We start from the raw sequence: 26,761 nt of genomic DNA, 5'->3' as shown, positions 1-26,761 counted from the left end.
TTGCAGACAGCTCTAAACAGTGTTAAAGACAGCCTTACCGTCACTGATCCGACGCTTTGATGAGTACTGTGCAGCAAAGGATTTGAGTTGTGCTTGCAGTGGACCTTCCTCAACACCTGGGTTGTCCAGCCACTGTAACATCTGCATAAGCACTTTGAAGAAGAGTGATGAAAAAGCAGTATCCTGGGGTACACAACGCTGTAGACAGAACAAAAAAGTATAACTCTTTATTAGACGCAGCTTCACCAGCAAGCAAGAGATCTCATACTTTTTTTTTACAAACAGATTTTTTTTCTTTATGCCCCCTAGTGGATAACGGTATTGATGCAATTCAAGATTTGTGCAGATTATTTTGGTCTTTAGACGTTGCATGTGATTCGCACCTCATTGCTGTGCAGATCACATGCATTATCTGTGCGATGCAAATTCAGCCATACAAACTGTATGGCTGAAATCGCATTGCATTCGCACCAAAATGGGGCAGGACCTTTTTTTTTTTGGTCCGTGCATGGGTGCGATACAATTCCTGCACCATTTCACAGTTCCCACTGCGATCTGTGAACCGATCTGGGGGTGTCATTATCTTTATATCGACACATGTAGTGGTTTACCGCTGGCGATTCAGGAACCCACACAGGAAGTATGAACCCTCCCTCAGTTTAGTACATAACTGTACTATTAAAATATTTTGTTGTGTCTTTTTGATATGTGCAAATACCTGTTGGTACTGTCAGAAAGCGAGTGCTGTCCTTTGTCCTATACTAGAACATTAGAATATTTAGCACATATAATTCAGTGTGAGCCAAATATCTGGTGCACCATCAAAAGTTTATTGGGTCCAGTGTGTTCAGGAAGTGACACAGTCATTCACCATAAGTTATGTATGGGGGGATGAAGACAGGAGGATGTGTTTTGTAGTCCTAAGGCAATTTCAGTCAATGTTCCATTTCAGTTCCTAGTTCACCCTAGAAACTAAAAGTTGCACTGATACCGATTTTGGTGCCGATACCAAGGATTTGCACAAGTATCAGTACTTGTGCAAATGCTCCGATACCTGAAACTGATACTTTCAGGCTTTTTTTTTAAACGAACATGTCATATGTATACCTCCTCTGTGTTAATATTGTTCCTCATCTCCTGGGGTCCCTTAGCGCTCCTGGCACCTTTTCTTCTCGAGTACCCCGATCGGAGAAGCGCTTTCCCTCAGGTCACCCGTGCGGGTGCGCTCCCGTGTCCTGCTGCTGCGTCCACTGACACAGAAAGCAGGACTCGGCTCCACCTCCAGCATCATTGGATCTGATTGACACCAGCAGGAGCCAATGGCTGCACTGATATCAATCTATCCAATCAGGACCCAAGACACCAGCTGGAGCGGGTGTGCTCGTCCCCGGCACAGGAGCGATCAGGCTCTGATAAGTAAAAGAGGGGCTTTGGGGGGCTGGTGCACAACAAGCGCTTTTTCACCTCAATGCATAGCATACATTGAGGTGAAAAACAGCAAGGGTTTACAACCCCTTTAAAGCAACCTATCAAAAAAAAAAAAATTGTTCCTCTGTATAACTATATAAATAAATATATTTTGCTGCTGATTTTTTTTTGTGCCATTTTATAAACTATTAATAATTAAAACGTATTTTTGTTTGTTTTGTTTGTTAATATTTTTACACCTTTAACATGTATTTACAGTATCTGACAAAAGTGAGTACACCCCTCACATTTGTGTAAATATTTTATTATATCTTTTCATGTGACAACACTGAAGAAATGACACTTTGCTACAATGTAAAGTAGTGAGTGTACAGCTTGTATAACAGTGTAAATTTCCTGTCCCCTCAAGTGTGCTGAGCCCAGAAGGGAGGTTCAATCACACCCCTCTAAATAGAAATCACAAACAAATTTGCACATGCATTAGTCACAAAAGTGAATGAATCAATTAAACACGCGTATCTCTTAAAGCTGGATATAAAGCATCTAATCATACAATTTTACTGAATGGCAGACCTTAAAACCATTCATACGACTGAAATGGCCAGCACACATATATTGATCCCAGTAGAGAAGATTTATTGGCCGATAAACTTAATATGCTGAATACAACCTCTCAAATATTAGATAATCCTTAATAAGCAGCAAAACATTGGATACCCAAATATATGTAACATTTCATCATGTAAAACACTTTGGGGTTGATTTACTAAAACTGCATATAGGAACAATATATAGCTTATTTACTAGGGGCCAGATTCAGGTAGGAGATACGACGGCGTACCCCCAGATACGCCGTTGTATCTCTGAGTCTGAGGCGTCGTATCTTGGCGCCTGATTCAAAGAATCAGATACACCAGAATTTCTCTAAGATACGACCAGCGTAAGTCTCCTACGCCGTCGTATCTTAACTGCATATTTACGCTGGCCGCTAGGTGTCGCTTCCGTCGATTTACGTGTCGAATATGGTAAAGAGCTAGATAGGCCGATTCTCAAAACGTACGTGCGGCCGGCGCATTTTTTTATGTCGTTTGCGTAAGGCTTTTTTCGGCGTATAGTTACCCCTGCTCTATGAGGCGTAGATGAGGCGTACTAATGTTAGGTATGGACGTCGGAACAGCGTAGAATTTTTCACGTTTTACGTAGTTTGCGTAAGTCGTCCGTGAATGGGGCTGGACGTAAGTTACGTTCACGTCGACTAGGCATTGAGCGGGCGCAATTTATTTTGAAAAATCGACGTGCTACTGAGCATGCGCGCGCATGCGCCGTTCGATTAAAAGCGTCATTTACGTGGGTCACAATAAATTTACATAAAACACATTTGAGTTAGGCGGGCTTACGCCGGCCAATTTACGTTACGCCACCGCAACTTACGGAGCAAGTGCTTTGTGAATACTGCACTTGCCTGTCAAAGTTGCGGAGGCGTAGCGTAAATACGATACGCCCGCACACAAATACGCGCTCCCTACGAGAATCTGGCCCCAAGTGTATACTTAGAAATAAATGGGTCTAAGGTCCCCGAACCAAAGAGCCAAAAGGGGCCAATAGGACTATTGCGGTACTGGTACAGGGATAACAACATTAATATACATTATATATTATATATTGATGTTGTTATTCCTGTACCAGTACCGCAATAGTCCTATTGGCCCTATCTCCCCTTTTGGCTCTTTGGTTTGGGGACCTTAGACCCATTTATTTCTATTCATATCTTCAGGATGATGGTACTTCTTACTCCAATGCTCATGCATTTTACTTCAGAGGCTCTCATTTACAATAAGTGTATACTTGGTATACACTGGAGGGAAGTCAGTAGTGCAAGGTATTTGAAGCAGAATTACAGCAAAAAAACAACTTAAAGCTTAAGAGCCCATTATAACACTAAATAACAAAAATAGGATTTTTATGACAGCTTACCTGTAAAATCCTTTTCTTGGAGTACATCACGGGACACAGAGCTGCATAGCCATTACATGTGGGTTATAGAGTCTACCTTCAGGTGATGGACACTGGTGTAATCAATTAAACAGGAAGTTCCCTCCCTATATAACCCCTCCCCTACTGGGAGTACCTCAGTTTTTGTAGCAAAGCAATAAGTGTCCCAATATCCCCAAACAAGAGGGGTGGGAGCTCTGTGTCCCGTGATGTACTCCAAGAAAAGGATTTTACAGGTAAGCTGTCATAAAAATCCTATTTTCTTTATCGTACATCACGGGACACAGAGCTGCATAGCCATTACATGTGGGATGTCCCAAAGCAATGCTTACTGAGGGGAGGGAGACACCAACAAACGCAGACCGCCATCAGACGTGAGGACCTATAATGCTGCCTGCAGCATACTGCGCCAAAAAGCTGCATCCTCTTGCCGTCTTATGTTCACCTGATAGGAGTTAGTGAACATAAGCACAGATGACCTAGTTGCGGCCTTGAAAATCTGCGTCAAAAAAGGCTTGGAAATGCATTGCGCATAAAGCGCTTACCATCCTGGTAGGGAGCACCCCCACAAAAAAACAGGGGGAATCCTACTCTAACCACAAGCCTGAATAATAACCTGATGAATCAACCTTAAAAACAGTTGATTTTAGACGCTGCCTGCCCTTTCCTGGGGCCTCCTGGTAGCGCAACAACATCAGTTTTCCGTATCCGAGCAGCCGCTTCAGATAGGCCTTGACCCTTCTTACTCCAACGAGAGAGAGAGTGTAACCATTTTAACCACTTGCTTACTGGGCACTTAAACACCCCTCCTGCCCAGAGCAATTTTCAGCTTTCAGCGCTGTCACACTTTGAATGACAATTACTCAGTCATGCAACACTGTACCCAAATTATTTTTTTGTCCTTTTTTTCCCACAAATAGAGCTTTCTTTTGGTGGTATTTGATCACCTCTGGGTTTTTTATTTTTTGCGCTATTAATGAAAAAAGACCGAAAATTTGGAAAAAAAATGATTTTTTCTTAGTTTCTGTGATAACATTTTGCAAATTATTAATATTTCTTCATAAATTTTGGCCACAATTTATACTGCTACATGTCTTTGATAAAAATAACCCAAAATTTTTGGAAATTATTTGGTCTGTGTGAAAGTTTTAGAGTCTACAAGCTATAGTGCAAATCATAAAAAATTGTCACATCTGATCACACCTGATGTACTGAAGGCCTATCTCATTTCTTGGGACCCTAACAAGCCAGGAAAGTACAAATGCCCCCAAAATAACCCCTTTTTGGAAAGTAGACATTCCAAGGTATTTATTAAGAGGCATGGTGAGTTATTTGAAGTTGTGTTTTTTTCCCACAATTCTTTGCAAAATTAAGATTTTTATTTTTCATTTAAAAAATTTCTCAAAATTGTCATTGTAATAGCTTATTTCTCTCACATGGCATGTGCATACCACAAATGACACCCCAAAATACATTCTGCTACTCCTCCTGAGTAAAACGATACCCCATGTGTGAGACTTTTTCACTGCCTGGCCACATACGGAGGCCCAACATGCAGGAAGCGCCATCAGGGGTTTTAGGAGCATAAATTGCACATCTAACTAGTTGACTACCTATTACACTTTTGAAGGCCCTGGAACACCAGGACAATGGAATTACCCACAAAGTGACCCCATTTTGGAAAGCTAATACCCCAACGTATAATCTATGAGGCATAATGAGTCTTTTGAACGGTTTATTTTTTTTCCAGCAGTTTTTGGAAAATGTGGAAAAAAAATGAAAACGCATTTTTTTTACACAAAGTTGTCCATTGATAAGATATTTCCAACACATAGCATGTACATACCACAAATGACACCCCAAAATACATTCTGCTACAACTCCTGAGTAAAACGATACCCCATGTGTGAGACTTTTTCACTGCCTGGCCACATACGGAGGCCCAACATGCAGGAAGCGCCATCAGGGGTTTTAGGAGCATAAATTGCACATCTAACTAGTTGACTACCTATTACACTTTTGAAGGCCCTGGAACACCAGGACAATGGAATTACCCACAAAATGACCCCATTTTGGAAAGCGAACACCCCAACGTATAATCTATGAGGCATAATGAGTCTTTTGAACGGTTCATTTTTTTCCAGAAGTTTTTGGAACATGTGGAAGAAAAATGAAAACGCATTTTTTTTACACAAAGTTGTATGTTTCTAAGATATTTCCAACACATAGCATTTAGATAGCAAAAATTACACCCCAAAATACATTCTGCTACTCCTCCTGAGTACAACAATACCACATGTGTGAGACTTCTACATAGCCTGACCACATACAGAGATCCAACATGCAAGGAACACCGTCAGGTGTTCCAGAGACACATAGTATGCACATACCAAGAATTACACCTCAAAATACATTATGCTGAGCAAAGCGTAAACAAAAGATTACCTGTGGTAATAGTAGCGCAGTTCTACAGCAGGATAGCACTGGTTCAGGCAGCAGGCAGGGACTTGGTCAGCAACGTCCAGGCAGGGATACTGTCCCGTCAGGGTTAGTGCAGGTGGTCAGTTCATGCAACAGGCAGAGGCATGATGGCATAGGTCCTACAGGCAGCAGGCAGAAGTAGGGCCTCGTTCAGGACAGAATGGGGACAGGGGTAGAGGCTTCTCCCACCCAAATCTCTTTGAAGCCTCCGGGCAACCAGACCCTAATCTAGGATGAGAAAACAAAAAAGTTTTCTTCATCCAGAAAAACTTTTCTGGCGCCCCTCACATATGTGAGACCCCTGTGTTCCCACTAGTTCAGTAGCAGGGTACAAGATCAGTCCATGAGGCAGGCAAAAACATGGTCAAACAGTCCGAGGTCAGTTCCAGATCAGGCAGAGGCAGTACAGAATCGTTAGGCAGAAGAATGGTCGAAAAAACAGTCCAGGGTCAATTCCAAATCGGGCAGAGGCATTACAAAATCGTTAGGCAGAATCGTGGTCAAAAAACAAGCCGGGGTCAGTTCCATATCGGGCAGAGGTATTACAAAATCATTAGGCAGAATCGTGGTCAAAAAACAAGCCGGGGTCAGTTACAGAGCAGGCGGTGGCATAAGGGGTGTGAAGGTGTGTGAAGGCAGGAACGGAGGATTAATACTTTAGTTTGGTGTGGTAACGGCGAAAACAGTTAATTATACAGAGGCCTGGTTGGGAAGGACAATCCACACAATGGAAAGATGTGTCTCGTCTGACTCCATCACTGGCGCATACCTTGCATTTTTTTTGACGTCGTCGGCCTGTTTCTGTGGGAGGGATTTTATCGGGAAAATGACGTTCGGCGAGACGACTTAAAACATCAGATCGGATGGTTTGGGGTGGGCCGTTCGGGAAAATAAGGGCAGTGATAAGGTCCTCTTGGTAGCCAAGGAACTGTTTGGGGTTTTGGGTGGAGTTGCTGTAAATTACATAAGAATTGTATATGGCCAATTGAAAAAAATAAATGGCAACTTTTTTGTACCAATGGTACGTTCTTCTTGTAGCAAGATAGGGTTCAAGCATCTGGTCGTTGAAGTCGACCCCCCCCATAAACAAATTATAGTCCTGGATGCAAGTGGGCTTTCGGATGGTGGTGCCACGCCTTCTGCGGGTTTCAACGACGGTATCATTATGGATGGAAGATAGCATGTACACGTCTCTTCTGTCCTTCCACTTCACCGCCAGAACCGCATTGTTACGCAGACTTGCTGATTCTCCTCTTTTCAGCGTTGTGTTCACCAGGCTTTGAGGAAAGCCTTTCCTATTGTTTCTGACGGTGCCACAAGCCGGGGTCTGCTTCCGGTGCAGGTTGTGGAACAGGGGAAGAGAGGTGTAGAAATTATCTACGTATAGATGATAGCCTTTTTCCAATAGGGGGTTAATGAGTTCCCAAACAATTTTGCCACTTGATCCCAAGTAGTCTGGGCAATTAGGGGGATTGAGCTGGGTGTCCTTGCCTTCGTATACTCTGTAGGCATACAGGTATCCTGTGACTCGGTCACACAATTTGTAGACCTTCACGCCATAGCGGGCTCTTTTGCTGGGCATGAATTGTTTTATTTGGAGTCTGCCACTAAATTTAACAAGCGATTCATCCACACAGATGTGTTGGTCCGGGGTATATAATTGGGGGAATTTTTCTGAAAAATAATTCAGTAAGGGCCGAATTTTGAAAAGTCTGTCATGTTCTGGATGATTTCGGGGATGGCTCTGGGTATTGTCGTTGAAATGTAAGAATCTCATTATGGCAAAGTATCTGGATCTGGGCATTACGCTGGAGAAGATGGGCATGTGGTAGATCGGGTTTTTGGACCAAAAGGCACGGTAAGTGTTTTTTGGGTTGAGTCCCATACAAAATGTTAGGCCTAAAAAATTTTTAAACTCCTCCACCGTAAGGTCTCTCCACTGGAAGGGACGGGCATGGTATGACGTGGGATTATTTGCAATAAATTGCTGTGCAAATCGGTTGCACTGGGCCACAATTTCGGATAGCATGTCTTCTGTGAACATTAGATTGAAATAATCAATTGGGGTGAAATTCTCCGTGTTCACTTGGATTCCTGGCTGGGCCGTGAAAGGGGGAATGTTGGCTTCTCCTGAAGTAGGAGGAAGCCACAAGGGGTTCTGAAGGGCATAGGGAAGGCTGGCATGGGTCCTGGAAGTTTGTTGCCGAGGCACTGCGGTGCTGGCGGATGGCCCTGCAGTGCTGGCGGATGGCCCTGCAGTGCTGGCGGATGGCCCTGCAGTGCTGGCGGATGGCCCTGCAGTGCTGGCGGATGGCACTGCGGTGCTGGTGGATGGCACTGCCTCACTAGAACGCCTTCGTTTAGCCGGCCGGCTATCTTCCTCCTCTGAGTCACTCAGTGTTCCGCTACTGAGGGCGGGCTCATAATTGACGTCCAACTCAGAATTTGAATTTGAAAGGGACTCTGAAAGAGAGAGCTCCCCGTTGCTCTCGTCGGGGGCAGAAATGATTTGGAATGCCTCCTGAAGGGAATAGGACCTTTTGGACATGGTTGCTGATGCAACTGCACAGGTGTGTGCTAAGCCTTCACTGATGGGCACTGATGAGGTGGAGAAGATCGGCACTGATGAGGTGGAGCAGATGGGCACTGATTGGCGGAGCAGATGGGCACTGATGAGACGGCACAGATGTGCACTGATAATGCTGCACAGATGTGCACTTATAATGCTACACAGATGGGCACTGATTGGCACAGGTGGGCACTGAGGTGGCACTGATGTGGCGGCACAGGTGGGCACTGATGTGGCGGAACAGGTGGGCACTGATTGGCAGCACAGGTAGGCACTGATAATGCTGCACAGATGTGCACTAATAATGCTGAACAGATGTGCACTGATAATGCTGCACAAATGGGCACTGATTGGCACAGGTGGGCACTGATGTGGCGGCACAGGTGGGCACTGATGTGGCGGCACAGGTGGGCACTGATGTGGCGGCACAGGTGGGCACTGATGTGGCGGCACAGATGTGCACTAATTGGCGGCACAGATGTGCACTGATTGGCGGCACAGGTAGGAACTGATTTGGCGGCACAGGTGGGCACTGATGTGGCGGCACAGGTGGGCACTGATGTGGCGGCACAGGTGGGCACTGATGTGGCGGCACAGGTGGGCACTGATGTGGCGGCACAGGTGGGCACTGATGTGGCGGCACAGATGTGCACTGATTGGCGGCACAGGTAGGAACTGATTGGCGGCACAGGTAGAAACTGATTGGCGGCACAGGTGGGCACTGATGTGGCGGCACAGGTGGGCACTGTTGTGGCGGCACAGGTGGGCACTGATGTGGCGGCACAGGTGGGCACTGATGTGGCGGCACTGATGTGGCGGCACAGGTAGGAACTGATTGGCGGCACAGGTGGGCACTGATGTGGCGGCACAGGTGGGCACTGATGTGGCGGCACAGGTGGGCACTGATGTGGCGGCACAGGTGGGCACTGATGTGGCGGCACAGGTGGGCACTGATGTGGCGGCACAGATGGGAACTGATTGGCGGCACAGGTGGGAACTGATTGGCGGCACAGGTAGCAACTGATTGGCGGCACAGGTAGCAACTGATTGGCGGCACAGGTGGGCACTGATTGGCACTGATGAGGTGGCAAAGGGATGGCACTGTATGTTCAACACGGATGGCACTGGGATGGCACTGGGATGGCACAGGGATGGCACAGGGATGGCACTGGGATGGGCACTGGGATGGGCACTGTAAACGGGCACTTTTTTTCACAGTAATTGACAGTAATCGACAGTAATCAGACCTTCTCTCTCCTCACACGCGCTGTCTGTGTGAGGAGGGAGAGGCGGCAATGAGAGATGATCTCATATGTTTACATTTGAGATCATCTCTCATTGGCCACACAGATCGCATCGCAAACGGCCACTCTGATTGGCCGTTTGCGGCGATCTGTAATTGGCTGTGTCCAGGGGACACGGCCAACACAGAATTTCCCCGCAGCGCGCTCGGGAGCGCGCGCGGGGAACGAACAAACAGGAGGATGTCAAATGACGTCCTCTTGGATTTTGAGGTCCGCGCTGAAGCCGTCATTCGGCTATAGCGCGGGCCGGAAGAGGTTAATAGCTGACCTGAACACTGCCTGCCCATCTAGGGTCTTCTGGCAGCCCAATAAAAACATCAGCTTTCTATATCTGAAACCTTCAGATAGGTATTTAACTGCTCTCATCTCAATTGAGAGAAAAGCAATAACCTTTCCTTCCGTGAAACAAGGTTTTGAAAAAAGGGAAGGTAAGAATATCTAGATTCAAATGAATACTAGATCCTTCTAGTAAATAAGGTTGGGTGGGGATGAAAATCACTCTACTTGTAAGAATAATTGAGTATGGCTCTATACCAAGAAAGTTGCCAATACTGAAACTCTCTTGGAGGCTACCACAACCAAGAACACCAATTCCTTGTTAAAGGATGAAGAGAAATATGGTGCATCGGCCCAAGGAGCTGACCCTGTAAGCCGACAAAACTAGAGCCAATCCTCCGAGCACAAGGGCGACCCAACTGGTGGACTTATGCACGTCACCCCTTGTATAACAGCCCGGACCAAAGAGTGTGAAGTAAGCGACCTTTGGATGCAAGGCCGAGATCGGATCCTTGATATAACTTAAGGCTAGCTCCGTCTCCTTTCCAAATGTAGGAAGGCAGGAATTTTACCTTTGACAAACTTCCACGGATGCCACCATCTGGTTTCACACCAGGAACATGGGTCTTCCAGACCGTAGGATATCTGATCCTGGAGGCCAGCTCTCTTGTATGAATCAAGTGAATTGCCGCTGATTCTGAAAGCCCCGATCCTCGAGAATGTGGGCTATAATAGCCAGACCATTAATTCACCTGTTTCAAGGCAGGATGTAATACCCCCTGCAAAGTAGGCCTGGACAAGATGTAAGGGACCGTGGGTCCTCTACTACCACCCTTACTGTTCCTGCACCGAGAGGTCGTCAGGGTTATGCCGGAGTAATCAGGCCAGCTTCCGTTCTCCTCTAATGTTGCATAGAAGCCACAAAAGTCGCGGCACTGGGGGAAGAGACACAACCAGTGACAACTGGTCCCCCCAGATTACAAACACATCTGCCCCGCATGCGGGTGGATCCTTTATCCTTGACCCCAAGCTGTTCAATCTCTTGTTGAGCCTGGACGCCAATACATCTTATGTACAGGGTACTATTTCTGTGACATTTGGTCATTCTCCCGGAGACACTTGTTGACGGCTCCAGCGAATCGCCTGCCAATTCTGCATTTCATGAAATGACGAATGTCAATAGGCAAGGCACAAGCTCCTCCTTGGTAAATTAAGTAAATCACTAGTATGGCATAGTCGGATTGTACTCTGACAGAACCAACCTGCCACCTGAACGTTCAGGCCCCTAAGCCAGATGCTCCATCGGTAGCTCTAGCTGACAGATAAGGCTCCCTTGGAGCTTGACTACTTCCCCTGGGCCATGGTCTCTTCCTGACCTGGCAAACCCTTTTAGTTAAGAATCACCAAGAGGAATTCCAGCATATCTCTGGGACCGGGTTCTTTGGATAACGCTAGGTCAAGATCCACTCTTTCTAGGCCGACAAAATACTGTTTATAACAGCCCTGAATAAAAGTTAGTATAGGGAACTGTCTTGAATGAAGCCAGCATCTTCCCTAGTGCCTTAATCAAAAGGCCAAAAGTAAGGAACTGTTCCTTGCCGTGACCACATAGACCAGTTTTCTTATAGCGATGGTCTTGTCTGAGGCCAAAAAAAACTCTCCTTTTTGGACTGTGCCAAACATACCCAGCTTCTTGTCAAATGAAAGAATGTATCTTTAGAGTTCCAGATACTTGACCATGCTGGACACCCTTAGGTCCAGCCATGCTACTGACTGACCCATCAGCAGGAGTTTGCTTCGGTATGCCATTACTGCTATACCCTGGGCCTACAGACCTGCTAGAGGTGGGCCCTAGCACCCTGACAACCCAGGCACGGAGGCTAACCCAAAAGGGCAAGACCACCAACTGGAGATAGTGCTGTTCCCCTGCGAAACGCAGACAACCTCTGCAGACCCAAGTAAATAAACACATATGCAACTGGCTCCCCATGTGTGTATGTGGCAAGTGTTAAAGCCATATGCCTCAATGGAAGTGTGTGTACATGGCAGCGTGTGTTCCTGGAAGCATGAATTCATATAAATATGTTTTAAGCAAAACATGCATATAGCATGTGTGCTCTGGAACAAGCATCTTGCAAGCAAGCATGCGCTATAAACGTGTTATGCAACAATGTGCAACATGAACCCATGCAGACACGTATTTCTATGCAAACACAAGGAATCCTGTATTGCTTAATTAGGCCGCCATGTGCAACTTTAAAGTAATCATGCATCCTTATGCGATTCAGCATCTTCCATGCGATCAACATCTTATGCATCTTAAGCACTACTGTGCGGACAAGAACCCTTGTGTGACCAAGGACTCTTGTGTGACCAAGCACCCCTGTGCGATCCAGCATCCTTATGCACTCAAGCATCTTAATGCGACTTTAGGCATTTCTGTGAAACAAGCCTCTCTATGTGATCAAGTATCCTTGGGTAATCCAGGACGCTGTTGATCCGACAACCATGTGTGATCCAGCTTCTTTTTGCATTCAAGCATCTTTAAGCGATCTTTAGGCATTCTTGTAGAAACAAGCCTCTCTGTGCGACCAAAATATCCTCGAATAATCAAGGACTTGGGTGATCGGGTAATCATGTGTGATTCAGCATTTTTATGCCTTCAAGCCTCTTTATGCGATTCTAGGCATTTCTGTGGAAACAAGCCTCTTTGTGTGACCAAATATCCTTGGGGAATCAAGGACTTGGGTGATCAAGTAATCATGTGTGATTCCAGCATTTTTATGCATACAAGCATCTTTATGCGAACTTAGGCACTTCTGTGGAAACAAGCCTCTCTGTGTGACCAAATATCCTAGGGTAATCCAGGACGTGGATGATCAGGTAACCATGTGTGATCCAGCATCTTTTTTGCATCCAAGCAACTTTATGCGATTTTAGGCATTTCTGTGGAAACAAACCACTTCTGTGTGACCAAACATCCTTGGGTAATCAAGGATTTGGGTGATCAGGTAAACATGTGTTTATACATACAAACGTCTTTATGCGATTTTAGGCCTTTCTGTGGAAACAAGTCTCTCTGTGTGACCAAATATCCTTGGGTAATCCAGGACTTGAGTGATCAGGTAACTAGCATCTTTATGCACTCAAGCATTTCTATGCAACTCTAACAAACATGCAACACCATACAGACAGAAAAAGAGATTTTTAATACAGCTTACCTGTAAAATCTTTTTCTTGGAGTACATCACGGGACACAGAGCGGCATTCATTACTATATGGGTTATATGGAGTACCTTCAGGTGTAGACACTGGCAATCTCAAACAGGAAATGCCCCTCCCTATATAACCCCCTCCCATAGGAGGAGTACCTCAGTTTTGTAGCAAGCAGTATGCCTCCCAAAATGGTCCTCAAAAAAGAGGGGTGGGAGCTCTGTGTCCCGTGATGTACTCCAAGAAAAAGATTTTACAGGTAAGCTGTATTAAAAATCTCTTTTTCTTTATCGTACATCACGGGACACAGAGCGGCATTCATTACTATATGGGATGTCCCAAAGCAATGCTTACAATGAGGGGAGGGAGAACATCTCCAAGACAAAAGGATTTAATTTAGAGATATACTCAAATCATAATAAATCCAACTTAGTTGAGAAAAATAATTTTAAAATTTAAAATTTAACTCAAAAAAGAGGAGCCCCCGGAATCCGAGGGTCTCAAACTGCAGCCTGCAGCACTGCCTGCCCGAAGGCAGTATCAGTATTCCTTCTTACGTCCAACTTGTAGAATTTTGTAAACGTGTGGACAGAAGACCGGGTTGCCGCCTTGCAAACTTGAGCCATAGAGATCTGGTGGTGTGCTGCCCAGGAGGCGCCCATGGCTCTAGTAGAATGAGCCTTTAATGATACTGGAGGAGGCAACCCTTTCAAAGCCGTAGGCCTGAGTGATTAATTGCTTAATCCACCTAGAAATGGTGGACTTTGCAGCTGCCTGCCCCTTCTTGGGCCCCTCCGGTAGAATGAACAGCACATCTGTTTTCCGGATCTTCTTTGTAGCTTTAAGATAGGCCTTCATGGCCCTGACAATATCCAAGGTATGCAGCAACCCTTCCTTTCTGGAAGTAGGTTTAGGGAAGAAGGATGGTAATACCAAATCCTGGTTCAAATGAAAACTGGATATGACCTTCGGTAGGAAGGAAGGATGAGGGCGGAGAACGACCCTGTCCTTATGAAAAACAAGATATGGTTCCTTACAGGATAAGGCCGCTAGCTCCGAAACTCTTCTTGCGGAAACTATGGCAACCAAAAATACTAACTTCCTTGTCAGTAGAACCAAAGGAATTTCAGCCAACGGCTCAAACGGTTGTTTCTGTAAACTTGACAGAACAAGATTTAAATCCCACGGACAAAGCGGGGATTTAACTGGATTCTAATACGTAAGACCCCTTGAAGGAAGGTCTTAACCAGCGAGTGGGTGGCCAGCGGCCGCTGAAACCACACTGACAGAGCAGAAATCTGTCCTTTGATTGTGCTTAATGCCAATCCTTTATCCACTCCTAGCTGTAGAAAACTTAATACTCTATCGATGGTAAATTTGCGAGAAAAGCCATCGCTTGGACTCACACCAGCCTACATAGGCCTTCCAGACCCTGTAATAAATCACCCTAGAGACCGGTTTCCTGGCTCTGATTAGGGTAGAGACTACTTTCTGAGACAGACCTCTACCCCTGAGAATCAGGGATTCAGCTTCCAGGCCGTCAAATTTAGATGCCGTAAGGCAGGGTGGAGGATCGGGACCTTGCGATAGCAGGTCTGGCCGTAGAGGAAGAGTCCAAGGGTCTCCCACTACCATCTTTAGGATGAGTGAGTACCATGCCCTTCTGGGCCATGCTGGAGCTACCAGGATGACTGGTATGTGTTCCACCCGGATCCTGCGCAGCAGGGCGGGTAGTAACTGGAGCGGGGGAAACGCATAAGAAGTTTGAACTGATGCCAAGGGCAAAACCAACGCAATCGGTTCCGCAGGCCATCGGATCCCTTGAGCGGGATATGAACCTGTCTAGTTTCTTGTTGAGTCTCCGATGCCATGATATCCACGTCCGGCACTCCCCATCTTTGGCAGAGTGCTTGAAAGACTTGTGGATGCAGAGACCATTCCCCCGGCCATAGAGTCTGGCGGCTTAAGAAGTCCGCCTGAAAGTTGTCCACTCCTGGAATGAATATTGCCGATATGCAGGGCACCTGCGCCTCTGCCCATAGGAGAATCAAGCTCACCTCTCTCTGAGCGGCTTGACTCCTGGTTCCCCCTTGGTGATTTATGTATGCCACGGCCGTGGCATTGTCTGATTGAATTCTCACCGGGAACCCCTGCAATTTTGACGTCCAAGCCCTGAGGGCTAGTCGAGCAGCTCTGAGCTCCAAGATGTTGATGGGCAACTGCTTCTCTGGCTTTGCCCAAGTACCTTGGCGAGTGCAACCATCCAAAATTGCTCCCCCAGCCCGTCAGGCTGGCGTCTGTGGTCACTATCTTCCAAGCCACTGGGCTGAAAGACTTCCCCTTCAGTAGATTCTGAGGGTCTAACCACCAACACAGACTTTGTCGGACTCTTGATAAGAGCGGCAACGGGATATCCAAGGCCTGTGGCCTTCTGCTCCATGCTGACAGGATGGCTGCCTGTAGGATGCGAGTGTGGCTCTGGGCGTATGGTACCGCCTCGAACGTGGCCACCATCTTGCCTAGTAACCTTATACATAGGCGAATAGTCGGTTCTTTCTTGCTTAGAACCAGTAGGATTAATTCCTTGATGGCTTTTACCTTCCTCAGAGGTAGGAACACTCCTTGTTGTTCTGTGTCTAATCTCATGCCGAGATATTCCAACTGCCTTGTGGGCTGGAAAGCTGACTTTTTCTCGATTTAGGACCCAGCCGAACCTCTCGAGTATTGGACCGTGAGGGCCACTGCTCGCTCCAAGCCGGGAGACGAGTGGTATTGACTAGGAGGTCGTCCAGGTATGCTAGGATCGTGACCCCTTGGATCCTTAGCTTGGCTAGGATCGGAGCTAGGACCTTCGTGAACACCCGGGGGGCCGTAGCCAACCCGAAGGGAAGCGCCACGAATTGGAAGTGACGCGAAGCCACCATGAAGCGTAGATATCTTTGATGTGGCTGATAATTTGGAACATGAAGGTAGGCATCCTTTATGTCTATGGACGCCATGAAGTCGTCCTTCTGGAGTGTGGCAGCTGCTGACCGCACGGATTCCATCCGAAAATGAGCGGATCTTTAGATATGCATTTACCATCTTTAGGTCCAAAATTGGCCTGACATCTCCATTGGGGATGATGAATAGGTTGGAGTAGAAACCCAGCCCCTGTTCCAGGACTGGCCGGAATCCGAGGCGGATCGTTGGAATCCTCGACTCCTGGAAATGAGGAGGAGGAAACCTTAGGAAATCTAATTTGTAGCCTGTGGCCACGGAAGACCGTACCCACTCGTCGGGAATGCTGGCTTCCCAAATCTCTGAAAAGAGTCGCAGCCTTCCCCCCACCTTCGTGGGTGGGGGGCGCCCCTTCATAAGGTTGGCTTGGGGGCTGGTTTTGCTGGTTTGCGAAACCACTGCCTTTTGCCTCTAACAGCCTGTCCTTGTGATTTGCTGTTGAAGCCGAAGTTTGCTTTTGCAGGAGGCCGTCGATACTGCTTGGGCATTAGAGGGCCCCTGCCCAGGGGAATACTGTCGTTTAAAACGCAGGCCCCTGAACCTTCTTCTTAGTTGGCAAGAGAGTACTCTTGCCGTTTGAAATGGTCTGAATGTATTTATCTAGGTCTTCTCCGAAGAGTCGTCCTCCATGGAAGGGGAACCCTACCAGGAGCTTCTTGCATGGGGGCTCAGCCTCCCAGCTTTTTAACCATAAGAGTCTTCTCATATGGATAAGGGATAACGATAAACGTGACGCTTGCTGGATAGAATCCTTGATTGCGTCTACCGTAAAACATATGGCCTTAGGGACATCCGAAAATTCTTCTGCCTGCTGGGCAGGAATAAGTTTAAGCATCTGCTTAAATTGATCCGATAATGCTTGAGCGACCCCAATCGCAGCCACAGCTGGCTGTACTACTGCCCCTGCAGTAGTGAAGGAGTTCTTAAGTAGTGCTTCCAAGCGCTTTATCAAACTGGATCCTTGAACACCTGTATGTTTTCTACAGGGCATGTTAACGATTTGTTAACACATGAGATGGCTGCGTTCCACTGCAGGAGTAGCCCATCTTTTGGAAAATTTTTCTTCCATAGGATATAGGACAGAGAACTTCTTAGGTGGTAAGAAGATCTTATCTGGCTTGTTCCAATCTTGGAACAAAACTCCCTCTAATAGAGGATGGATCGGAAACACAGCATTGCTTTGAGGCGCCCTCAGTGAGCCCAAAGCTGAAACCGTCGATACCTGGAGATCTGGTACTGGCATGTTGAATGCCCTATGGACCAAGTCCGACAATCCTTGAATCCACCAGCTCTCCCTCAGGGGAGACTGCCCCAGACTCCTCTGTATCCGGATCTTCGATCCCTGAACCTACTTGGTCTTGTCCAAGAGGTCGTCCAATTCCCCTGAGGAAAGGACCTCCTCTTCTGAGGGTCCGCGCTCGGGCGACGGAGATCTATTCCGCTTACTGCCCCGCATAGCTGCGGCTATCATTTTACCCATGGCTTTTCTGCATCTCTTTTAAAGAGGTGAGTAATACCTCCTCCGTGACCATCTTAGGGTTGGACGGACCCGCGTCAGCTCCAGCCCCAGATCCCGATGGCCCCAAGGCTCCCTGTGGGGAAAGCAGCGGCATAGCATTGTCCGAGACCTCAGACTCTCTGGGGGAATCCCACCTCTTGTACCCTTGTTTTTTTGATGCCATGGTACAATACCGAGGTACACCTGCTACTTATTGGTACCTGGGACTTATAAAATAGTTAAATGCCCAAACACCTGTTTGGGGGATAAAAAATGCTTCCTCTCCCCTAGATGACACTTTTTTTTTTTTTTTTTTTCAAAAAAAAAAAAATCTTTTTTTTTTTTTTTTTTTTTTCAAATCTAGGAAAGAAAAAACATTCTGTCCCCCTGAGTAGTATTGCAAGAAAAACAATGAGATGGAAAAGAAACAGCCTATTCCTAGGCTTGAAAACAGTCTTTCTGAAGACTGCAATATTCTTTCTGGCCACTGTGTGTCCTCGGCGCCCCGTGCTTGCCGTTCTGGTCTTTCCTCCTCAGTTCCAAAGTATTGAATGAGCTATATGGAACAAACAAGGAAGGGCCGCCCCTTCCTTAAGCCACTGACCCGCCCTTCCCCCCCAGCAATCTCAAACAGGAAATGCCCCTCCCGACAGGGGGGGGGTGGGGTTGGGAGGAAGGGACCTCTCTGCTCCAGAGGTCGGCGTTTTGCCTGCTTTGCAGGCCGTGAGGAGGAAGACTGAATGGAGCATCGCCTGGAGGCTTGCAGGTAAGCACAGCTCTCTGACACACACATATACTTTATATCACAGGCCCCACTCAATGCTTTCCAACACTACAAGGGAGGTCACATCTTATGGGGAATATACATATAGAGCCATCCTATCTTTATGATATGTGACTAGGTTGCCAGATGCAGTGCATAACTTTAGGCATGTCCCCTGTGACCCCCAGAAAAAACCTGCTAAGAACCAAGTTCCGCAAGTTTTTCCCCTCACTTACCTGCTCCATGCCGCAGGACTTTGCCAAGCAAGAGGGCCCAATCTTCCCCCATCTCGGTGGGGATGTCTAGACCTTCAGGCCCTGGGTTCCTATGAAGGATCCACTGTCCTGGGCCCATATAGCACTCTGGCAACAGAAACATTAGGCACCCAAAGGTTTCTAAGTTCTGGGCCCAGGGTCCAGCTCTCTAAAAAGAAAAGCATTATGGGCTATACCCCAAGGGTTTGGGGTCCGGTTACTGACCACTTTAGCGCTGAGGCTTTTTTGGACAGAACCGGTTAGCTCACCTAATCCCAAGGATGTGGAGGCAAGCTAAACCATGACTAACACCTAAGACACTGGCGGAAAAACTGAGGTACTCCTCCTATGGGAGGGGGTTATATAGGGAGGGGCATTTCCTGTTTGAGATTGCCAGTGTCTACACCTGAAGGTACTCCATATAACCCATATAGTAATGAATGCCGCTCTGTGTCCCGTGATGTACGATAAAGAAACATGTATCCTTATGCGATCCACAATAAAACATGCTCTGTTACTTGTTTTTATCCCACATGCATTCCAAACTCATGTATCTTATGCAACATGCGGACTGGTAAAGAGGAAGTTATCCTCTGTAGATGTGCGTTTCCTCAATTAAGAGACGTTAGCAATGTGTACCAGCAACTGTGCATCCCTCAGATGTGCATTTGGTTAGCCTGAAGCCGACACCAGGCTGAGGACCATATGGAGGTCTTACTAGCCACCTATAGGAAAACCTCTCTTTACACTCTAAGGAGAAGATAGAGGCTTTGGCCAAGTAGGCAGAGGGAAGTTATATGCATCATGAATCTCTGAAAAGACTGCAGGTGCAATCAGAACCTGTAGGGCTTTTGATAGCTTCTCCTCGTTAGGCTGCAGCTCCTGTCTCCTGTCCTCTGACAGTGAACCTTCATCCCCAGCTCTTCTAATCCCTTTGTTTAAGGATTAAAGCAGGAAAAGGGACACACCCTGCTTTTTTTTTGCTTCTTGTGAGGATCTGCGAACATAGCAGTTAACCTCTTGTAGAACAACAAATGTAGATGCAAAAAACAAAACACATGCAGAGTGGCTGCAATGTTGGGGGAGGCTGCTTTGATTGCCTGACAGGTCTGATGGCTCAATCTGTGAGCTGTCTCTACAGGGGGAGAATAAGGGGCCACCAGGTTCAGGTGGCGATTCCTTTTTATATTCCTACCCCTGACCTTATTCAATGGGGAGACCAAGTCCCTAAGCTAACAGCAGAGGAGCTTAACCCAGTGCATCAACAGCTGAACTTAGTCTGGCAGCAACAATGCCTGCTAATCTGCACAGTTAGATGCGAGTAGGCATCTTAGATGAATCTGTATCAACTCACACAAGGTGCTTGCGTTTGTGTCCCCCCCAGCTTTACAGAGCTCTGACGTCTGGGCCTTTTTGAAGAGCCCTCTCTGCGACTGCACTGAGCCGGTGAGCACAGTGCGACATGGTAGAGCCTGAAGCTGAGGAAGTGGGAGCGCACCAATAGGACCAGCTAACACTTAAGCTTCTGTCTTTGGAAAGCATGGTAAGCGAAAACATCAGGCATGTCTTTTACTGCCTATAGTAGTGGAAAAACAGATAAGACTTGCAGCTACTCATGAAGACAATGCTTTGCATAGGATTAAGGGCATTTTTTTTTTTTATTATGTACCAGCCCCTTCAAGGGGAGATATATGGGTACTACAGCCATCCTGTCCTGAACAGACATAGTGGCCCAGGCTACATGCCGGCTAGGGGGGAGGTATATGGGTGCCCTGAGCCATCCCCGTCTCAGAAGACATCGTGTTTACATTGCCCATGCATAAAAACATAATATAGGAGAGACCCATAGTCCCCTACAGAAGACCTACTGTCGAACCAAGTCCCGTAGGTCCCTCTCTTACCTTTCCACGCTGCAGGGTATTGCCAAGCAAGAGGCCCAATCTTCCCCCTTCACCATGGGTATAGTCCTAGACCTTCAGGGGACCGGGGTCCATGGCAGGAACACCACACCCCTAGAACCTATATAGCACCCTGGCAGCAGAAAAAACATTTGGTCCTTAGAAGGCACAAAGTTCTGGAACCCAGGATCCAGCCCTCCGCAGAGAGGCATTATAGGCTAAACCTCGTTCTTCGTACCGAGGCCCGGGTACCGTCCACTTTGGCTATGAAGCACCTTGGACGGATCCGGATTTATGGAGGCTTTTTACATCCAGCATGGATCCCTCCAGTGGAGCTCCTAAGAGCACATGTTAACTTGTGACCAACACCTTAGACACTGATGAAAAAACTGAGGTACTCCCAGTAGGGGAGGGGTTATATAGGGAGGGAACTTCCTGTTTAATTGATTACACCAGTGTCCATCACCTGAAGGTAGACTCTATAACCCACATGTAATGCCTATGCAGCTCTGTGTCCCGTGATGTACGATAAAGAAAACTGATTTTTCTGCAATAGTCAGCTTCAATACAGAGATTTCCCTCACTGTACTTTTGTCTGCCACTAGATGTCCTTAGTTTGATGGTCATCACCATTCAACAAACTTCCTCTAGGCCCAGGTTGTCCTGGACACATCCCAAGCTTGTGACTGGACAGTGAAAGGAGAAGCAGCACAGTGTTGAGCTTCTTTCTCCATCACTTTCTCTCTTTCTATCAGCATGTTTCTTGTCAGCACATGGACTGATTGGCTGCTTGTGCCGTTTCTGTATCTCACACGCCAACTTTGCTATGTGGGGAGTGCTCATACCAGGTCATGATCGGGTACTGACACTGCATGTATTTAAAAAAATATATACTTTTTAATGACTACACTAAAACTTGTGTCTTTTATATCGGCATAGAATTCTGCTTTAAAGTGGTATCAAACCCAAAACCAAAAATGTAAAATATTACAGCTAGTAACACACCTCCTTTATTACCATGTCTCCACTCTGGATGAAGGAGTACAGCAGCATTGTCAGTCTGGAAGGGGGGGGGGTAGTGTTATATGTACTTGCAGATTTGGATACACTAACAATCTGAAGCTAAACTCCAGCTAAAGTCTTGTATACACAGGCTGAAAATCTTTTGGTCCGTGTGTACAGCCCTTTCAACAGAAGCTGGTCTAACGACAGGCTTATGTCAAACGGTCATGCTGGAGAACCAGTGGCTGCAAGCACTGGTCAGTGTATTTTGGGGTGAGAGGGGGGGGGGGGTTGTTCTCTTATCAGAATACAATGTCGGAGTGGCAAATTGTTTATCTCAACACTGTTAACGAATACAAGCTTGAATGAAAAACAACAGATCTAATGGCTGCGTTACCAGTTGAAAAAAGGGGTAAGAAAAGCCTAAAAAAGCTAATGCAGCAATCACATCTAGGAATTTGTAAACTGCAATATAATAAATGTTTGCTATTGAGTTTAATACCACTTTAAGCCGCTTACCATATATGAATAAAACAATTTGGCATTACTCCCTATTGTGCAGACCACTGTTGTTCTACCGATTGATGAGCGTGGTAAACCCAGGCACCAAAGATTGCTATAAGGTGCATGGGTCCAAGGAGGCAGTGATACTATATATACAGTATGCATGTATTGATTACAAAAGGTTGGAAGTGTAAAGTAAGAGAGGCTTAAAGAAATATAACAACATTTTTCAAATGTCAAACATTTTTAGCTGTGACTTTCTTACCTGGTACTGATAGAGCTGTCTCATGAGTGGGCAAGATATAAAATGGTTCCTGTGCATAGCCAACACCAGAGCTCCGCTGTGAGGTGAGCCAAGTAGAGCAGCAATTGCCTGGAGCAAGCGCACTGCAATTCCAGTCAACTGAGTGTTTCCCTGTCGGATGCGAGCCAACTCATGGCCTAGTGCTTGCTGTAAGGCCAAAGATATTGGTCTCGGGTTTGTGTTCTGCCATCGCGGGTCCGGATTTAGAGGGAATAACTGGAAGAGAACAACAGACCATCAAGATTCCAGCTTTATAGAGGAAAGAAATAGAATATTTAATGTATCTGACAAATGGCTATTCTGAAATTGCGACATATAGGAGTAGCCTGTGTGATACTAAGAGTTACCACCTGTTTGTTTAAGAACTTGTCTAATAATATGGATGAAAGCCATTCTCAATTAAACTGGAGAAAATTGACAAATACAGTGAGCTTCAAATGAGGAGAGGGACAGAGAGGGGGGTGATGAAGAACCTGAAAAGTGCTTTGAGGGGATAGGAGGATTCCAACACAACCTCCTTTCCATTCAATAGGCCTGGGGGAGTGAGTCCACCATAGGAGAGGGCAGCAGGAGAAGGAAAGTCAGATTCTTGAATCCAGGTCTCAGTAATTGCAAGTAGGTTCAGGGAGCTTGTGATAAATAGGTCATGGAAGATGGTGAGTTTGTTACAAACAGAGCGGGCATTCCAAAGAGCACAGGAGAAAAGGAAGGCTGGTTCTAGGCAGAAGAGGAATAGAAATGAGATTGTGTGGATAGTGGCTGCTATCAGAGGATGGGGTGTGCCGGGTATGTTGGCCGAAAGTAAATGAAGGCTGGACTCAGGAATTGGGGAAATATCTCCAGAAGTTAGGAGAAGCAGAAGGGTAAGAGAGGTGATATGGGAGTGTGACTTATGTGGAGGGACATGTCCCAGTATCCTGCAGGTTTTATTGGTATATGGGTTCAGAATTAGCAGGAGCTGATGCGTGCAGTAATAAGGTGAAGACAGGGGTGAGGGTGATATATATACACACACATATATATATATATGTATATCTCGATATATATCTATTTATATATATATATATATATATATATATATATATGTATATCTCGATATATATCTATATATATATATATATATATATATATATATATCTCTATATAGTAGTTACTGATCAAAATTTTTGTGTTTGATTAATCGATTTTCTTTTTAATCGATTAATTATAATGCACATACAGATCCAACTACTTTTAGCTGATCTCCTGGCAGACTGATTCCCAGTGCAGCTACCAACTACTGGAAAAATGGATAGCAGGGTACAAAAAAACACAGAGGCAGCGCTCGATGGGAATAGCATTAAAACTTTTATAGTCTTGAAGTAGGTAACAAAATAAATATTGCACTGGGGATAAAATCGTAGCTACATAAACTGTAAAAATGGTGCGAGTAATACCAACGGTAGCAAAAGCACTCATAAAAACATGTAGCTAAGTATCATACTGGTATAAAAATGTGTACAACGATGGCACTGCTGAATCCAGATGAGGAAAGGTTAACATCAGTCCGTTGGCATGTAGATGTCCCGTGAAGGGAAGTATCACAACTCCCAGTGGATGGTTGTAGAATTACAGGTTGATAGGGGGAAGGGTAACAGCCCTTGCGTGTGGCAGATAGTAAGGTCCCGCCGGCATGCAGATATGAAGGCACAGAAAAGGAGCCCTTCAGATGGACACTGCAAGCCCCGCTGGTGTCCGTGACGTCACCGGATCTCCGACGGAACTCCCTGAAGGCCCGGAAGCCGTCGGAGAGGTGAGTACCAATAAAAATAATTTTGATTGATCAAAAAAGAATTGATAGATCAAAAAAATTTAAGATTAATCGATGAATTAATAGTTAATTTCCACAGCCCTACTATATAGATATATATATATATATCTGTCTATATCCATCGACACACATATACTGGCACAATTTCACTCCCACTTGCCAATGCCTATTACAGACATCTGTGCAGGTTTTTGTAAACCGTGGGCCGAAATCTCAAAAAGCAGGACAGAAACTACTTTTTGAAATCGTTGCAGCGCCACAGATGCGGCATCACAACAATTAGGACGGTGCCATTACCGGCAAATGCCAAATCGCATGTCAAAACGCACCAGTGTGAACCAGGGCTAAAGCTGCTGCTTCATCAAAAAAGGATCTTCACACAAGTTTTATCCTAATAGGGGTTTGCTAGCACCACACCAACACAAATAATATTTAGACCCCATACACACTATTAGATTTTCTGCAGATTTTTGTCTTCAGATTTACCAAAACCATGTAGTGCAAGGGCCTGCCTGATTGCATACAAATTGAAACTTTTAAGGTTTGACCTCATATTATATGCTTTTGGTAAATCTGAAGACAAAAATCTGCAGATAATCTAATAGTGTGTATGGGGCCTAAGTCTTCTAGCTGTGCAGTTGGCCATGTTTAACAATACAGGCTCTTTGCCTTTTCAAGCACAATCTCTCTCTCTGCAAAACAGCGACTCGGCTCTTTTTCCACCAGACATCAATCTGGTCAAAGCACCCGATTAGAGTCTATATCAAGGTGACGTGCAGAGATCTCTGTATGTTATCTTGGTAAAAAGGGCTGCCATGCCCTTCAAACTGTTTTTGTATTTTGTTTGCTGATATGAGACCTGGATCTATAGTTTCGCGTACTGCCTATTTTTTGCTGTTGAACGAACATGGTATCTCTATTTAGCCTTGCATCCACACCCACACAAGGTGTGCAATATGATCTGATGAGCTTTTCAGGTTTAAACAGGCATGGACATGTGCTCCACACACAGGCTGATCCTGCAGAAACTAATGCCGCGTACACACGGTCGTTTTTTTGTCTTGTAAAAAAACGTTGTTTTTATCATGATAAAAAACAAAGTTTTTCAAACTTCTTTTTAAAAAACGACGTTGCCTACACACCATCGTTTTTTCAAAAAGCTCTAGCAAAGCGCGGTTACATACAACACGTACGACGGCACTCTGTTCCATTCAAGCTCCCGTCTCATAACTTGCTTCTGAGCATGTGCGGGTTTAAAACGTCGTTTTAGCCCACACACGATCATTTTTTATGACACAAAAAACAACGTTTTGAAAAACGACATTAAAAATTGAAGCATGTTCGAATTTTTTTTTTGTCGTTTTTCAGAAGACATAAAACGACATTTTGCCCACACACGATCATTTTAAATGACGTTTTTAAAAATGTCGGTTTTTTTTCATCACAAAAAACGACCGTGTGAACGCGGCATAAGTACACAGGAGAGAACAATGACAAACTGGAGAATACTTGCTTTTCTGGCCAAAACCAACATGTCTCCAGCGAGTATCAAACCTATATAATGGCCCCTTCACTGCTGAAACAAGCTCTCACTCTCAATTGTCAGTAATGAAATCTTTGCTTCAAGCCGAGGGTAGCCCTGTCAGCACCATCCAGCTCAATAAAAGTAAAACTATTTTTTGCCAAAGTTGCTGGGTGGAAAATTGTTAGTCTATCAGTGACTGAATCAAATCACATGCAGTTAGTGCTTGGGTATTTTAACAGCTGCAGATGCCGGGTGTCAGACAGGAGAGATTCCTCCATCAAATCAATTTAGAATGGATAATTAAATCTATTAGATTGCTCTCATTCAGCTGAACAAGAGAAATCTATGCGTATGTTGCTAGCCTTAGTGACAGGCTATTTGTCTGTCACAACAGGAAGGGCCAGAGGCCCCAGAGCTGAAAGCTGAAGGTTCTACAAACTGAGGCACTAAGCTAACGTGCTGACCGCTGTCACTGGAATTTAGGCATTTTAGGAATGTACAATAATATATACCCAGAGAGAATCCAACAGCATTAAAAAGCAGATGTCATCTACTTTTATTAAAACCTAAACAGCAATAAAATAATTGATATCATGAAGGAGCATTTTACCTGCAGGAACATTCCAGCTAAGTCATCCTCTGGACCAAGCACTGGGATCTGGGTGAGACCCCTCGGCCGTACCTGTCCTTGGGGTGTTTCACTGCTTGGCTTCCTTTTAATCACATCAGTACTGTCTGTAAATTTAAAGGACCAGATGAATAATATAACATTGATACAGAGCAGTCCAAAATGTGAAGACACAAGATATGAAACCAATCTACCAGTAAAGAACTGTCTAATTTTTAATAAACTAGTTAGGATCAGCAATCTCTTTTCCTCAGGACACCAGAGAAAGATCCGTGTGTCATTGAGTAGTGCTTGTTTTATCCGCAATACAAA

At 45.6% G+C, this 26,761-nt stretch overlaps 1 protein-coding gene across 1 annotated transcript in view; it reads right to left on the bottom strand.

Annotated features, from left to right (window-relative positions):
* Positions 1-26,761, bottom strand: part of INTS1 (integrator complex subunit 1) — a 173,740-nt gene that overhangs the window by 80,899 nt on the left and 66,080 nt on the right. Inside the window, 3 exon segments of the mRNA XM_040356702.1 lie at positions 39-198; positions 22,448-22,702; positions 26,432-26,556. Coding sequence (XP_040212636.1) covers positions 39-198; positions 22,448-22,702; positions 26,432-26,556 — 540 coding nt within the window.

Source organism: Rana temporaria, chromosome 6, assembly GCF_905171775.1.
Source record: "Rana temporaria chromosome 6, aRanTem1.1, whole genome shotgun sequence".
NCBI classification, from domain to species: domain Eukaryota; kingdom Metazoa; phylum Chordata; class Amphibia; order Anura; family Ranidae; genus Rana; species Rana temporaria.
The sequence above is the reverse complement of the archived record's forward strand: the minus strand, read 5'-3'. Positions and strand labels throughout refer to the sequence as shown.